General features: G+C 41.2%; 2 protein-coding genes across 7 annotated transcripts in view; one reads left to right on the top strand and one right to left on the bottom strand.

The window, feature by feature from the left end:
* The window catches only part of b3gat1b (beta-1,3-glucuronyltransferase 1 (glucuronosyltransferase P) b), a 20783-nt gene extending 15920 nt beyond the window's left edge, over window positions 1-4863 (top strand). For all 5 annotated transcript variants that reach the window (XM_035626508.2, XM_035626509.2, XM_035626504.2 and 2 more), the window contains 4 exons: window positions 102-613; window positions 736-1032; window positions 1342-1447; window positions 2398-4863. In XM_035626508.2, coding sequence (XP_035482401.1) covers window positions 102-613; window positions 736-1032; window positions 1342-1428 — 896 coding nt within the window. In that variant the 3' untranslated portion in view covers window positions 1429-1447; window positions 2398-4863. The remainder of the gene's footprint in view (window positions 1-101; window positions 614-735; window positions 1033-1341; window positions 1448-2397) is intronic.
* Window positions 3244-12460, bottom strand: LOC118301225 (beta-galactosidase-1-like protein 2). Of its 2 annotated transcripts, none has more exons than XM_035626503.2 (19): window positions 12306-12460; window positions 11609-11794; window positions 11464-11532; window positions 10900-10995; window positions 10320-10428; window positions 10118-10210; window positions 9925-10006; window positions 9722-9786; window positions 9543-9627; window positions 8978-9115; window positions 8689-8769; window positions 8492-8601; window positions 8246-8392; window positions 7679-7750; window positions 7456-7534; window positions 7265-7352; window positions 7067-7178; window positions 6855-6971; window positions 3244-5107 (listed from the first exon to the last, which is right to left on the bottom strand). In XM_035626503.2, the coding sequence occupies exons 1-19, from the start codon at window positions 12389-12391 to the stop codon at window positions 5021-5023; spliced, it is 1902 nt and encodes a 633-aa protein (XP_035482396.1). In that variant the 5' UTR covers window positions 12392-12460; the 3' UTR covers window positions 3244-5020. The 2 variants fall into 2 exon arrangements, with proteins under 2 accessions (XP_035482396.1, XP_035482395.1); XM_035626502.2 differs by having other exon boundaries at window positions 6855-6974.
* Window positions 12461-15168: the final 2708 nt, after the last annotated feature.

The raw sequence follows: 15168 nt of genomic DNA on the forward strand, positions 1-15168 counted from the left end.
CACATGAAGATGGAGTGCCATGAGTTCAGGGTGTCATGTGCAGTGGGTAAAGTCTGTTGGACAACGCACACACTCACTGTTCTCATTTTCCCTCCTGCTAGATGACAGGCGAGACGGTCGCTCCAACTTCAGGAATACTTTTGCTTTCAAGGAGTCCTGCTCGCTGCAGAACCGGGACATTGTGGAGGTGGTGCGCACTGAGTACGTCTACAGTCGGCCTCCTCCGTGTTCCGACTTCCTGCCCACGATCCACGTCATCACTCCCACCTACAGCCGGCCAGTGCAGAAGGCCGAGCTGACACGTCTGGCCAACACCTTACTCCACGTGCCCAACCTACACTGGATCCTGGTGGAGGACTCTCAGGGCAGAACCCCTCTGGTCAGCAGTCTCCTCCTGGAGACAGGACTAAACTACACCCACCTCAACGTTGAGACTCCCAGGAACTACAAGGTACGTGGGGACACTAGGGACCCCAGAATACCACGCGGTACTATACAGAGGAACCTGGCGCTGCGGTGGCTCCGGGAGACCTTCACAGCAAATAACAGCCTGTCTAGAATTGTCTACTTTGCAGATGATGACAACACATACAGTCTGGAGCTGTTTGAGGAGGTGAGGAAATATATCTCAAATATAAAAAGAGGAAAATATAACTTTGAGCTGAATAATGCTTTTAAGAGTGCAATGTAGTGTTTTGAGTGATTTGTATCTCTGTCTGTGTTTCTAACTGCCAGATGCGATCCACCCGAAAGGTGTCAGTGTGGCCCGTGGCTTTTGTGGGTGGCCTTCGGTTCGAGTCCCCTAAAGTAAACACCTTGGGCAAGGTTTATGGCTGGAAGACTGTATTCGACCCACACCGGCCCTTTGCCATCGACATGGCCGGGTTTGCAGTGAACCTGCACCTTATTCTGTCCAAACCTCAGGCTTATTTCAAGTTACGTGGGGTGAAGGGAGGATATCAGGAGAGCAGTTTATTAAAGGAGCTGGTGACTCTCAGCGACTTGGAGCCTAAAGCTGCAAACTGCACTAAAGTAAGAGAAGGACTCTGCATGTAACCCCTGTGATTTGGCACTAAAACAAGCTGCATCTGTAAACGGTGGTAGTATAAGGAGGATGTCGGTCATAACAATGTGTTGTTAATGTCAGTAATCTGTCCGCTTACAGCCAAACCTGTACCTTAGCAGCTCATTGAAAAATGTATGTATAAATACATATGTGCTGCATATGACACTATGTAGTATTTTACTACTGCATAACATTTTAAGCCAAAATTTCTGTATTAGTATCCCATCATATTGAATGTATTTTGGTTTGTCCCCATCCCTGTCTTCCTACCGCAGGTATTAGTATGGCACACACGGACAGAGAAGCCTGTGCTTGTAAATGAGGGCAAGAAAGGATTTACAGACTCTAACGTGGAGATATGACATACTTCATCTCACACAGGTAATAACAGAGATTTAGAGATGCAAGTTACAACCTTTCCAAGCAGGGATTATTTTGGGAGGGGTGGATCAAAGGGGAGCACATATATGCGCCATGAGATATGGACCTTACTTGAAATAGATGCCTGGCCTTATTTAACAATGTTTAAAGGATTGAATTCTTGAGTTTGTTGTCAAAAGGTGAACATGTTCTACGCGTTTTTCCTGCAGCACCACCAAGTCGAATATGTTCACTAAAAAGAGATTAATATCAAAAAAGCTACTGGATGTCATTGAAAATGCGTAGGTTCATCACAAAACATCCGACATACAGTATTCTCTATTGTTGCTACCCAGCTTAAAATGTTGGGGGAATTTTTTTGTCTCACCGACTGTAGGATGGATTGCCAGTAGATTTGGAAACACAGGTCCAGCTTAATTTGTCCAATCATTTTATGGTTTCTGATCAAGTTCCCAAATTAATGACATTCCCATCAGCCTTTTTTGCACACTGATTATGGCATTTTGCTTAAAACACCACTTTGCCTTATGCTGCATTCACATCATGCAGACGGTGGAAATGGGAAAGAGTCCCACGGTGTGACTTTTGAGTGTTCACACGATCGGGACGGTTATATCACGGTAGAGTTGCTCCTGTGAGGATTTAAATACTGTAATCTGACAAAAACTAATTCATTCCATTTGGGTTTAATTCCATTTGACAAAGGTCTTCTGTGGATGTTAACAGCCCATGTTTGTTTTGTGTTCAGGTTCTTCCCAATTAGTCATTGCCAAGTTGGACATGTTAGAGCTTTGAGAAAATTAATCTTGTTGAATTTAAGACTTAGATTTGACCAATTTACAAGTTAGAAATTTGCTATTAGGATAACTCCAATATGACACTAAGGCGTCATTAGTACATGCAGCTTTGCTCTTTGTTTGTTCTTATTATGTGTGAACTTGTTGTTTCAGGGGAGGCATTTCTCCGTGGTATGCTACTTGGACTCAAACCAACCTCAGAGCTCCTAGGAACCATGGCCAGAGTCAAAACTATTATCACAGCACAGAAGCTGTACTTCAGCGCAGCCTATAAATGGAGGAACACTCGTCCACCCCCAGGAGGCAGTACAAAGCCATGTGTGTGTACCGACCAGTATCAAAGAATATCAAAGCACAACTGTACAAAAGCAAGCCTGCCTGTTCTGTCCGGAGCACCGGCCGATGTGAGACACTGGTAGTGCTTGCCCAAAGGAGCCCAGTGAGGTCTCCTCAGACTAAGGATGTTACAGGATTTAAACTACAGGAAGAGAAGGCACAGACAGCAATAAAGAGCCCTCTCAGCACAGACACCAGCCAACCATCCAATCAGCATTAAATAGGGCCCGTTTGTTCTCAGGCAAGCTGGCTGTCGGGCACAGGGCTGCACAGAGGAATAAAAGGGCTCCTTGTCATGAGTGAGTCAGCACTGACTGACAGACTGCACTTAGGTACTGTACAACACTGAGCTATTTAGATAGCCCCCTGGACCCAGCACTAATTATGACTCCTGTTACTCCTCAACACACACAGACACTTGCTCAGCTGGCACACTGCGCAATATGAACACAAAGACACACACACACTCACTCAAAAGCACAGAGCAGAGATGTCGAATCGTGCAACAACAACGCCATTAACAGTCATTCACTCCAAGCTTCTTTTTTTTTTCTGATATGCTGAAACACTACTGAGCTTTACTCAGATCTCAGAGAGGATTCAGTTGTCATAGTGGCTTGTTCATTTTACAGGCTGTCTTAATAAGCTAATCAAAAAACCCAGTGATGTAGAACGCAGAATTATTTATTGTTTCAGTGTTACTGGCACCATTTACATGTAAGTTGTGAGCTATGCTTGGGAGATTTAATGGGATATGAAGCCATTACCCTAATTACCCTGCATCCTTTCAAATAACTTTATTACTGAGTATAATTATTCCCAGCATGGATTGCTGGCTTGCAAATGATGATTTCATACCCCACTGACTTGCATTTGCACTGTTTAAGCTGGGCATCCACTGTGCGATTTAAGAAAAGCTGTTGTTAAATTCCAACTCATATTGTCCGAGTATATCGTCTGCGAGGTGAAGCCAAAGTTCACGATTCATGTGCTCACACTGTGTGTGATCGGCAGCCACGACTTGACTGCTCACACTGTGCGTGTGAAATGCCTGTCGGCTCCAGCAGAAAGTTCTTCCGAGGTAGAGAAGTTTGTGTTTACCATAGAAGAAGAATGCTGACAAGACAGAAAAGTGCGTAATCTGTGCCATCCTCAAAAAAGAGGCCCCGGCGTATATGGACTCACCCACGCACGCACATGTCCAATCAACATTATAATTTATGATATTACCAACAATAACCCTTCTGCAGTGAAGGAAACCTTCCGCCTGAAGGGTTAAGCTGGCGGGCGTTCTAAAATGCTTAACATGAAAAACGCTTAACGTCACTTAATGTGCCAAAGCAGCAACCAATGGTCATCAGACATGTCTTGTCATAAACACTCACACCTATCAAAAAGATCTAAACCGAAATCAAATGATTATGGACGCTATCTTACATTAAGCGTTTTCCTCATTGTGACATTTAGCCTTTTCCTTATATTGGGCTTCTATGGGGAAAACGCTTAATGTAAGCTAACATCCATCATCATATGATTTCAGTCTTGATTTTTTTTGTGTGTGTTTGTGACAAGACATGTCTGTGAGAAATTTGGTGATCATTGATCATTGCTTCAGTAAATGAAATGATTCTTGGACGTTCCAACCAATGACACGTCACATAGGCATATGCCCAAATGTCACAACAGTATCACCGCACAGTTATTTCTTATACTTCTTAGTTTATCGGAACGCTCGACGGCCAGTCGGGAGCAATTAATCGCTGCTCGCTTCCCCCTGTACACTGCACGGCAAAAGACGCATGATGAAGCTGAAAGTCGTCCGCTTGTAAAAAGAGTACAGTGTATGCCCAGCTTTACAAATCCTAACTGTTCTCTCAGACTCTGTGACTGTTCAGAGTTTGGACAGTTATTGATGTGACAACCATCTAAGATTTCGACAATTTAAGGTGCGGGTCTGATGGTGCTGCTTCATTTGAAAGCTGTTGACACCATTTCTGCCTCAGCTCCTGATGTCACTTAAACCTCGTGTTGTGTTTTTTTTTTCCAGTTCAATAAGTTACGTGACACACTGTAGAATAAGCACACAAGAAATATAAATCTAATGCTATGACATATAACTGATATCTTCAAACAGATTTCATCCTTAAACTGGGACTCCACAGACAAGAAGATGCAGTATATCCTTAGGGATTCTGTTCTATACAAAATGTAAAGAGTCACTGCAAATAAAGGTACTGTATGTACTTAGCTATAAACTGCCCCCGATAAAAGCATGTCTCACTATGTCTTTGAGTGATTGGTGAAGTGGATAAGTATTGGGCTGTGTGTGTTTGAAGATTTAAATGTATCATATGAGAAAAAAGATTTCTCTGGATTTGAAGGTACGAGTCGATGTTTTAAACACATTTTAACACAATGCTCATACAGGTGGTGATGAAGGTCACTGGATGTCTGCTGCCATCCCAAGATCAGGTGTATCTTCAAAGTGGATCTTGTAGTCGCCCTCTTGCTCCTCAAACACAATGACCTTATTTATTCAAACAGAAACAAGAGTCAGAGACAGTGGAGTCTGCAGAGACATGACTCTGGATTGATGTGTTCAAACATTGTCAATGTCAAAGGAATAGTTTGACATTTTGGGTAATACAAGACATATCCAATGTCCTTATGATAAAAATGAAGCTGGAACCAGCAGCCAGCTTGCTTGGCTTAGCATCAAGACAGGGAACATGGAGAAACAACTAGCCTGGTTCTATCCAAAAGGAGCTGAATCTGCCTACCAAAACCTAAAAAGCCCGCCTCTTACCTTGATAATTGTTTAAAGGGATAGTTCAATGATTTTGAAGTGGGGTTGTATGAGTTACTTATGCATAGTTAATGTTACCTTATGGAGATGCTGCTCAGCGATGTCATTTAACAGAGTTTGGTGGAGAAGTGGAAGTAGTACAAGTCACAGTCCCACTGACCATCGGAAAACGGCTTTTTCGCCACATTTTTAAATGCTTACATTAAAAAATATATATCTGTTCACTTGTAAGCGTACTTCAGCCATGTATTTACTGCGCCAACTCGCGCCGGCAGAGTATCATTCCACAAATCAGCTGTTTGACTCAAAGCTACCGCGGCAAGTTGGCGAAGTGATAGATACAAGTACCGAAAAAAAAAGTGTAAACTTAAAAGGCTGTCTGGCAGTAAACTAAAGCAGTGAAAAAAATATTTCCTTTTGCATACAATTGAATGGATATTTCTTTTTTTTTATGTAACGTTGTAAAATGTGGCGAAAAATACATTTTGGGGTGGTCCCCTCTGCAACAGTGGGATCGTGACTTATGCTTCTTCCATTTCTCCTCCAAACTCCGTTAAATTACATCTCTGATCACCATCTCCATAAGGTTACACGTTAACTATGCATAAGTAACTCATACAACCCCACTTCAGAATCACTGAACTATCTGTTTAAGTTGTTCAAAATAAGTGTATGTAAAAAAATTAAATTATACTTTTGTGAAGGTTTTGACTGGTAAAGAATGCAGATAAACAGGATTTAATTAAAAACAAAAACAGACTTAGAATGTAAATGATAAAAATTGAACTAAAGTACTCAATGTGGGGGAAACAAAAGAAACAAGAGGAAAGGCTGAAGCGAACAGGAGACATAACAGGAGAGCAAAACTGGCGCAGAAGAAACCCATGACCAAACAGATGAAATTGACACAGAGGACTGGGAGCACAGAGACTAATGCTGCGTCCCAGAAGTGGGGTTTATCGTTCCAGTTTGATCTCGGAACTCAGAATTATGACCTTTAAATTAAACGACACAATAACAATTACCTAAATTTAAATGGGTTTGTTACTTGTTACGTTTGCCCCCTCTGAAATGGACAACAGCAGACCACATGGTGGCGCAAATGAGTGAAACTTATCCTCTTAAGCACCTGAGAAACAGTAATTATGTCTATTGTTCAACTACTTACTTCAACGTAGGGATAATGCACAAAATAATAGATAACATTTTAGTTGTCTTGTCCCGCACTGTGTCAGACGGTAAGCAATACTTAAATAATATAGCTATTGTATGTGTGCTGAAATAAGAGCATTGAGCAGACATTCAAATATATGCCATATATGCCAGGCTAAGCTAATGGTCGCTTAGCCTCGGACATAAGAGCGTTGACAATCTTCTAATCTAACTCTGGAAAGAAAGTATGTATCAATGTATTTCCCAGACTGTAAAACTATTCCTCTGACAGATGCTGATGTGTGCACAGCTGTACCTGGTTGATTCCACTGTTGAGAAAGGGACTGGGGAGGTAGAGAGCCTGCTGAGGGCCAATGGACCAGTAGCGGCCCAGATTCAGCCCATTGATGAACACAACACCTTTCTCCCAGCCCTGCTTAAGTGCAACAAAATGCATACATGAAATATGTCTCATAAAAACATGCACAAAACACATAATGTAAAAAACACGTGTTTTATTCTACTTACTGGCAGCTTCACAAAGGTGTCACTCGGATACCCATATGCAAACATCCTCCCCATGAAAAATCCAGGGAAGCTGGGAGTATCAGGGAGAGTTTTCCATGGTGCCTTATAAAGACTGAAATAAGGCATCCAATTCAAACACACTACTACAGCAAAATGAGAGTGATATGCAGTGTGTTATATTCAATAAAGTATACATACCTATCAATGAAGCTTGGTTTCATATCAAGACTGTATATTGTGAAATCTCGCAAGGGAATATTGTTTAATAAAATGTCTCCCACAAGGCCTGTAAGGGCATAAATCAAAACTGACTTGTACACTATCCACCGAGTGCTTGAGTGGTTTAATTGCATGCACTAGCAATGAACTACATATTGTGTGTCAATCACCTTTATGTTGGTTGTCAAGGTCCATTCCTTGGTGAACTCGTCCACAGTTTTCCACCAGTAAACTCAAGGTGCGCTGGTCCTGTAGGGATTGTTTGCTTTTATCTCACTTGTGAGTTGTAACAGCCAGCACTTCAGCATCCATCCCATCCCATTCAACAAAGCATGATGGATGTGAATGGTGGTTATTGGACATTTTACATAATTGTCCAACCTGATGCCATACCTTACCATCAGGAACCACCAGCTCCACTCTCTGGCGCTTGAAAAGGCCAATGTAGCTTCTGTCTACAAACACCTATGCAGAAAAATATTAGATTAAGATTACATTGTTTCATTATAAATAACACAAACACTGCTTTGCTAGAATGGAATTTCCCAAGGTTGGTGTTAGGTTTTCACATCTTTCGTGTCCTGAATTATCTGAAGTGTGGACTGTGTGAATACCGACAACATGGAGCGGCTGCTTCATTTAAAAAAAATAAAAAATAAAAAAAAACATTTAACCGTGGAACGGTGGAATTTAACTGCGCATGGTGGTATGCTAACTAGCTGTTAGCTCTAGTTTCAAATTATGTGTGCAGATATGAGAGTTGTATTGATCTCAACTGTCAAGAGACAGCTGTAAGAGAGCATAATACCAAAAATGAAAAATGTTCATTTAAATTTAGTTGCAACGGGCCCAAATAAATCATGAATCATATGAAATGAGTTAAAAGCATTTTTTAACTCATCCATACTGCATGAGGTCAGAGCAAGTGAAATAATGCCTTCATTCACATTGAAGACTTACAAGGGCTCGGTCTCGGACATTGTCTCCAGACCTCAAGAATCCTCCACTGGTGATGGTGGTCTCATACAGTGTATATCCATAGGACTGGCCGTTCCCATTGTTCACAGGTAGACTCTCCATGTTTACTGGCCTGGGTGACTTAAATGGCTGCAGAGAAAATTGAAATATAAGGGATAGCCTACTTGCCTGGGAGGCATCATTCTGTCCATTCCACAAAGGTTACAGATAATCTTACATAAAACTCACTCCTTCAGTGAAGCTCAAAGCATCCCATAAGGACAGGTGCTGGTACATGATGGCTGGTTCATAATCCTCCCTATAATGCAGAGCTGGCATGTCAGGGAATGTCTCACCTCCTGAACAGAGAGGTCAAAGACAAGATCAAGCCAAGGGGCCAGTCAAAGCATCACTGTATTCTCATCGATATTAAGTGTTTAACTTACTGTTGTAGCGTTGAAGTAGATCTCTAAGGAGATGGTACTTTGGGGTGTACTCCCCAGCTTCAGACAAGGGAGCATCATAATCTGGAAAAAAATTATAGTGTGACAGACCATAGAAAAAATATCATGCACTGCCACCTGCTGGGAGTTAAAGGCAATGCTGTTCTGTGGACAAGAAATAACTCAGTTGCCTCAACTTTGGCATGGCAGTATCATCACAGTAAAATCTTTGTTTATCATTTGCATAAAAGGCGCAGCTGATTTGTTTGCGACAGGGCACACAGGAACCAACCATAGCTGGGGACCAGTGCTTTGTAGGACGGATCAGCGAGTGCTCCGCTCATGAAGCCAAAAGTTGAGCCTCCGTGGAACATGTAGAGGTTGACAGACATGCCTCGTCTTAGAATTTCCCTCACGGCGGACACCATATCTGAAAATTGGTTCAACATGTTAGCTGCTAAGTATCTCCAGGTACCGAACTGCCGTACAAATTTTTTCCATAGAAACGTACATATGTCAAACTATTTCAGGTTATTAAAGTTATCTTGAAGGGATCATATGTGCCTTCTGGAATTGAAGCCACAAAAAAGATCTGATATTTCATGAAAAGCTTAACATGCATCAAATCCACGCCAATAGTATTCCTGATTCTCATTTATCTTGGGTTAACTATTGCAGTATATTAAAAAAAAGTTTTAAAAGTCTCTTTAGAGTCTCCTGGAAAGCTGTATTGGGACTTGATTTGTCCTGGTAAACTGATTGTGAATTGAACTGAATGATGTAAAGCATGAGAGTTGTTGTATAGAGGGGTTCATTTCATTTTCCAGTCCATAAATATGAAATGAAAACTCCCTTACCCTCTGGAGGAAGCACATGGTGGAGGTCACCCCACACATCATACCAGCCAGTGAAATAGTCCATCACCATGGCAGGGCTGTTGGGCTGACAAACCAAAATGAACAGTTAACAGCTTGTCCACAGAAAACACCCCAACTGTGGCAGCCAATGAAACCATGTGGACAGAGGAGGTACACACCTGAATAGCATTCAGATCCTGGATATGTTTCTGATTTAGCCTCTGCAGCTTCACTGATTTGATGGCTACAAAATAGAGAGAGAGAACAATGCCATCTGTGTGTGAGTGTGTGTGTGTGTGTGTGTGTGTGTGTGTGTGTGTTTGTGTGTGTCTGTGTGTGTGTGTGTGTGTGTGTGTGAGTGTGTATGTTAATAATACATTACCTCCACCTACACCGCCCGACTTCAATGCATTGTGGTTGTCTGATGTGAGCAGTAGCTCGCTGATCCCTCTGGACTGTAAGGCCTTTCAATATGAAACATAATGTCAGAATGTCTTATGGTGTGTATATCAACAAATTGATCAGTTCTATCAATATCTCTTCACGTGTGTTCATATGTGCTAAAGTCACTTTACCTCTTTAATAAAAAGCATGTAACTTTCATCTTTCGCAACAGATCCATCCTCGTTTTCAACCTGGACTGCAACAATGGGACCTCCTTTCTTGAACTATAAAAAAACACAAGAGCAGACATGTCATTACAAGAATGACAAGTTAAAAGGACTGGAGCCACAACAAACTTGTTGTTTAGCATTGTGGATTAAAAAAAATATGGACCTGCAGTGGAACCACTTTTGGTATAATTTTGTCAAAAAAAGTCTCAACAGCCTGAGTGAAGCCTGGGTAAGTTGTCCTCAGTCTCATGCTGCCATCACGGAGGAGCCAGCTGCAAAGAGACAGACAACAAGATGCTTAGTTATGACGAAAGCCACACAGCAGCAGAAACAATGGAGGCACAGTAAGTCTACTACACTGGACAAGTCGTCCCTTTCAGCAGAATGTAATTATTTATTTTTTTCCCTGGTTGCGCTCAACAAAAAAAAGTGGCACATTGTTGTTGAGATTGAGTATCTTTTGTGCTGTTTAAAACGTACTCACTTACAAAACTTCATTCTACTTATTCTGGGACAGGTCAGGGGTCATCTAACAAAGTTTTGTATTGTTGCTTTTATTTGACAGGAGTAGTACAACATACAGAAACAAAGATTCCACGGCCACAAGATGAAATATGGGTGTTGCATTATGTAGAATGTGCCTTGACTGTTAGACAACATGGGCACTGAAAAGCCGGACGTCTGTATGCAATAATGTAGAAAAAATGTCCTCAAATAGTTTCTGCAAAGAACACTAGCACTACCTTGGCAGTCCTCCTAGGTCCAGCTCAGAGGAAATGTAGGGTCCTGGACGTAAAATCACCCACAATCCCAATTCAGCAGCTAGACTGATATAGGCTCTGCAACCAAGACAGGAAAGAAAGCAACAAGAAGTTTATATCTGCACCCACACAACATTAGGACTGTGAATTAGACGGCAAGTCTCGTTGCACGAAAACGCATCCTGTCGCTGTTGTTTAGCAGTAGGCCCAGGCGTCATGTCCCTCTTCACTTATACTCGCTGTGTGGTTAATTGCTTGATAAGTTGCTGTTGCCTTGGAGATGATGCTGTTGTCAGGTGGGACTCTGCCTCTAGCTTTTCCCCTGAGCAAATGATGGGAAGAAAGGGAGAGTATTCCCAACTCCCCTTAGAGCAGGTAATATAGTCGGTACAGATACAGGTGGTGCAAGGTGTTTTCATTCTTATGGCCTTTTTTATGGTATCATATATTATTAGCATTAATGAAAGCATGGTCTGCACTCCAAGTAGAAGATAGTATAGTGATTCATGGATTTTGTATTCAACTCAGATTAAAACCCCTGCTTACTCTATATCCAGCTGTGTGTGGAAGTTGAAAGCCCCTCTCTCTGGTTGGTGCAGACTCCATGGCACATACCTGCAATTACATTGTTTGTTAATGCTGAAAGGATGCAGGTATGTGACACAAGACACATCCGTAGCGGTTTTCCTACGTAGTAAGTGTGTTGATGCCGCAGGCCTTCATTTTCAGCAGCCGGTCTCTCCAGTAGGCCCTAGGCACACGGAAATAGTGGATGGATCCCCCGATGATATGGAAGGGCTCTCCCTCCAGGGTGAACTGGGAGGCGTTGGTGCTCAGGCCCACTTTCCTGCTTATCCTCCGTCCCCCTGTTGGCCCTCTGGAAGAGGAGTTGTTGTTTATTGTGGCACAGGGCTATTGTTTGTGAATTGCCCACATGACACGCACAATAGGAATTTCAAAAACTCTTGTTGGAAAACACCAGGGACACATTTGAATTTAGTTGCAAGACAGATAATCTGTATTAACTTTTGAAATATTTTTTTTCAATAAAATCAATTAAGTTGATGTTAAAATCATTTTTCATTAAAATGATTCGAGCAATATTTAGTTGTAAAGTAAAAGTGTTGCACGTTATAATAGCTTTAACAACCAATGGTGCCATATTACTATTGCATAGTTTTATTGTCGTATTTGCAGTAGCCTTTATGGACTGTCAGCACATTTATGGTGCAGTATCACACTAATAGTAGTGCAACATCCTTACAGAGACAGTAGCCTCTTTCATTCACAACTTTGCGGATCATTAATTCACAACCAAGTATGCCATTAGCCACAAACTGCCCCAAAGTAGCTCTAACATTTTGAACAAATGGGAGAACGTAACTTACCTGAGATATCTGTGGTACATGATGAACCCAAGAATGCACAGACAGATAAGTGCATATTTCCTTTTGTGTACAGTTCTTATCCTCATGACAACCCTCGATAGTGAATGACGTGGGCAGTGGCAGGGTTAAGTTTACAGCAGCATCTGAGCACAGATTAACACATGATGCAGCATGAATAACGCTCCGCCTCCTGGGAGTGTCCCTGCAGAGCCACAGAAATCTGATACAGCTCATCAACAGGGTTTACCTTGGTTTCTGTGTCACTCTTTGGCTTTTCTGCAATTGTATAGGTGAAGATGAAGATTATTTAAAATAACTACTTTCAGTGTCAAGTAATCCCATACCTGATAGTGATATTGGTTTACAAAATAAACAGAAACATTTTAACCTTTTCAATTAGAAAGTTTACATTAAAATTGTGTGTTTTAGTCTAATAACATGAAGCAAAATATAAACCTGTCCAAGGAAAGACTTATATCAGCATCTCTAATCACTTAACAGTGGGTGACATTTCTCAACACATACTGTGTCATTTTATGGTGGCGTTGTGACACAAACTAGCCTCAGTGATTGGTTTATTTTATCAGAAAAACCTGGGGTTGTACCCTGGCTCCATCAACCAGGCAGTAGAGCAGAGGGACGTGACGGGATGTTGACATAGCTAGCTACCCCCCCAACTATGACTGAATTTATGCTCTGCATTCCTTTAAATGAACACACCAATAAAACCTAAACTACACTTAATGTTTGAAATTACAATTTGACCATTTAACTTTACCATAAGACATGAACCTTACTGAACAGTCCTACCCATTAGATTTCTCTGTGTGGCACTATTGGCTAAATATAAAAGTTAGAAAGCCCGGAAAAGTTATTAGTGTTTTGTAGTAATTAGTGTCATAAAACAAATTAAATATTGGCTGATTACATTGGTTAAGAGACTGAACTATGTGGTACTACTAAAAGTAGTGCAGGTTTTCTGAGGGCCCTCTTACCCCTTACAAAAGGCACATAATGGTTTAGTCCACCCCACAGGACTCAGCTAACCTACGGACCAGTGACTTATTAATGTCTTCCCTCAAGAAAGTCAAGTCAGGGTCCCAGTAGAGAAAAGAGGGTAGAAAGAGACTCGAGGAAAACCAAAGCAAGGGAAAACAGCTGTTAATCCATTTCTTTCAAGGGGGGGGTCACAGAGACTGCTTATGTATAGGACCCCGGATTTGCTGTTACACCCCTGACTGTATGGCTGACAGAATGGCTTTTTTGGTGGACATGACAAAGCTTCTGAAGGCGCTGAACGTTGGTCTACAAGGGCAAGACGCAGTGGTGAGCCAGCTAAATGCAAACATCAAGGCCTTGGGAACCAGGCTGCATCTTTTCCAAAGACACAAACCAGACCAGCGTTGCATGAGGTAATGGACAGTATTTCACGGGACAATATCGTCGCGCAAACAAGGAGGTATGCAACAGCCCTCACCTCTCTTGCTGTGGAGTTTAACGAAGGCTTTAGGGATTTTTTTTTCTTGTGAACTTTTACCGGCAGCTGGATAAAGACAGCTTTTCCAGAAATGCAAAGATTGTCACTTCAAATAGAAGCCTCTGTCACCATTAACACTTAAAAGTCAAAACCACAGTTAAAAATATTTGAACTTGGACTTTTGAAAGTCAATACATGTCTTTTGAATAAGATTTGCATGTAACTGTTGGTGTTAAAGAGGTGACACCGAAGATTGCTTTCTGAACATTTGAACTTAAATGTGAACAGACATTTCATCAACCATAATGTGTCATGCTTAAAATGAAGCTTAAGTAAACCTTTTATCAGCTTCATGCAAGTTTCAGGTATTCCAACCACAGTTTTGTACTTTTTTATTATTTTACTCTCCAGATGCGAAAGAAATTATAATTGTTTTGTCGAGACATGTTCAAGCCTGAGTGGCTTACATTCAGTTATTTTTGCCATTCTAAGAAATGACAGTTGTTGTGTCATTGAAAATAAAATTGTTATAGAACAGTCCATTTGTTTGTTACTTTTATGGTTCAAAAAATGTCTAAATAACTCACACCACAACCAGATCTCTTTAAGTTTAACTGGTGTGTATTACTGCTTCCGTTCCCTTTCAGTAAAAACAACCTTTCGTACTGTTACTACGTATACAGTATTTCACTTTTCATGGGGTTACAGAACCAGTAGATCTTTACACATTCTTGTTGAAACCTAAAACAATAACAAAATGAATGAAAATAAGAAGCTGAGATCTCAGGATGAATATTCTTCAGTTCAAATGAATCTTCTAGGTTTGAATCGAGTGCACTCAAGTTCCCACCACCACCCTTATCAAGGAATCTGCGGATGAAAGACTTCTTTCAATTTTCAAAACATCTTTTCACTTGTCTTCAACTAGTTTTCCAACTTAAATCTCGGTGCTTAAACCGTCCAACTCCACGCACGCGAGCTGCCTGCTAGTGCTGCTCCGGTGCTCCCTGTCGTTCTCTCTCTCTCTTCTGAAGAAACTGGTCAGTTGCAGCCACACGTCCCTCTCTCAACTACGCCACTAGGTGGTGCCATTGGACCATTATAACTCAGGGGAATAGTAAATTAAATACGGTCACCTTCCTGATGACTTTGTATACATATAGACCGCTCAGACTACCGCGCTACATAAGGATCATTTCATTAGGATTAAAAGCAATATTTTCTTTATTTCATACATTACCACATATAATACTAATTATTTGCATATTAGAAATATATTGTCCAACACTAATCACCACGTGCAATGCAAGAAAATTAAACATTGTACAACATCTAAAATGTGCAATATATAATAATATACAATAATACAAACAACAATGTATTAAT

This window comes from Scophthalmus maximus, chromosome 2 (genome assembly GCF_022379125.1).
Source record: "Scophthalmus maximus strain ysfricsl-2021 chromosome 2, ASM2237912v1, whole genome shotgun sequence".
Lineage (NCBI taxonomy): Eukaryota > Metazoa > Chordata > Actinopteri > Pleuronectiformes > Scophthalmidae > Scophthalmus > Scophthalmus maximus.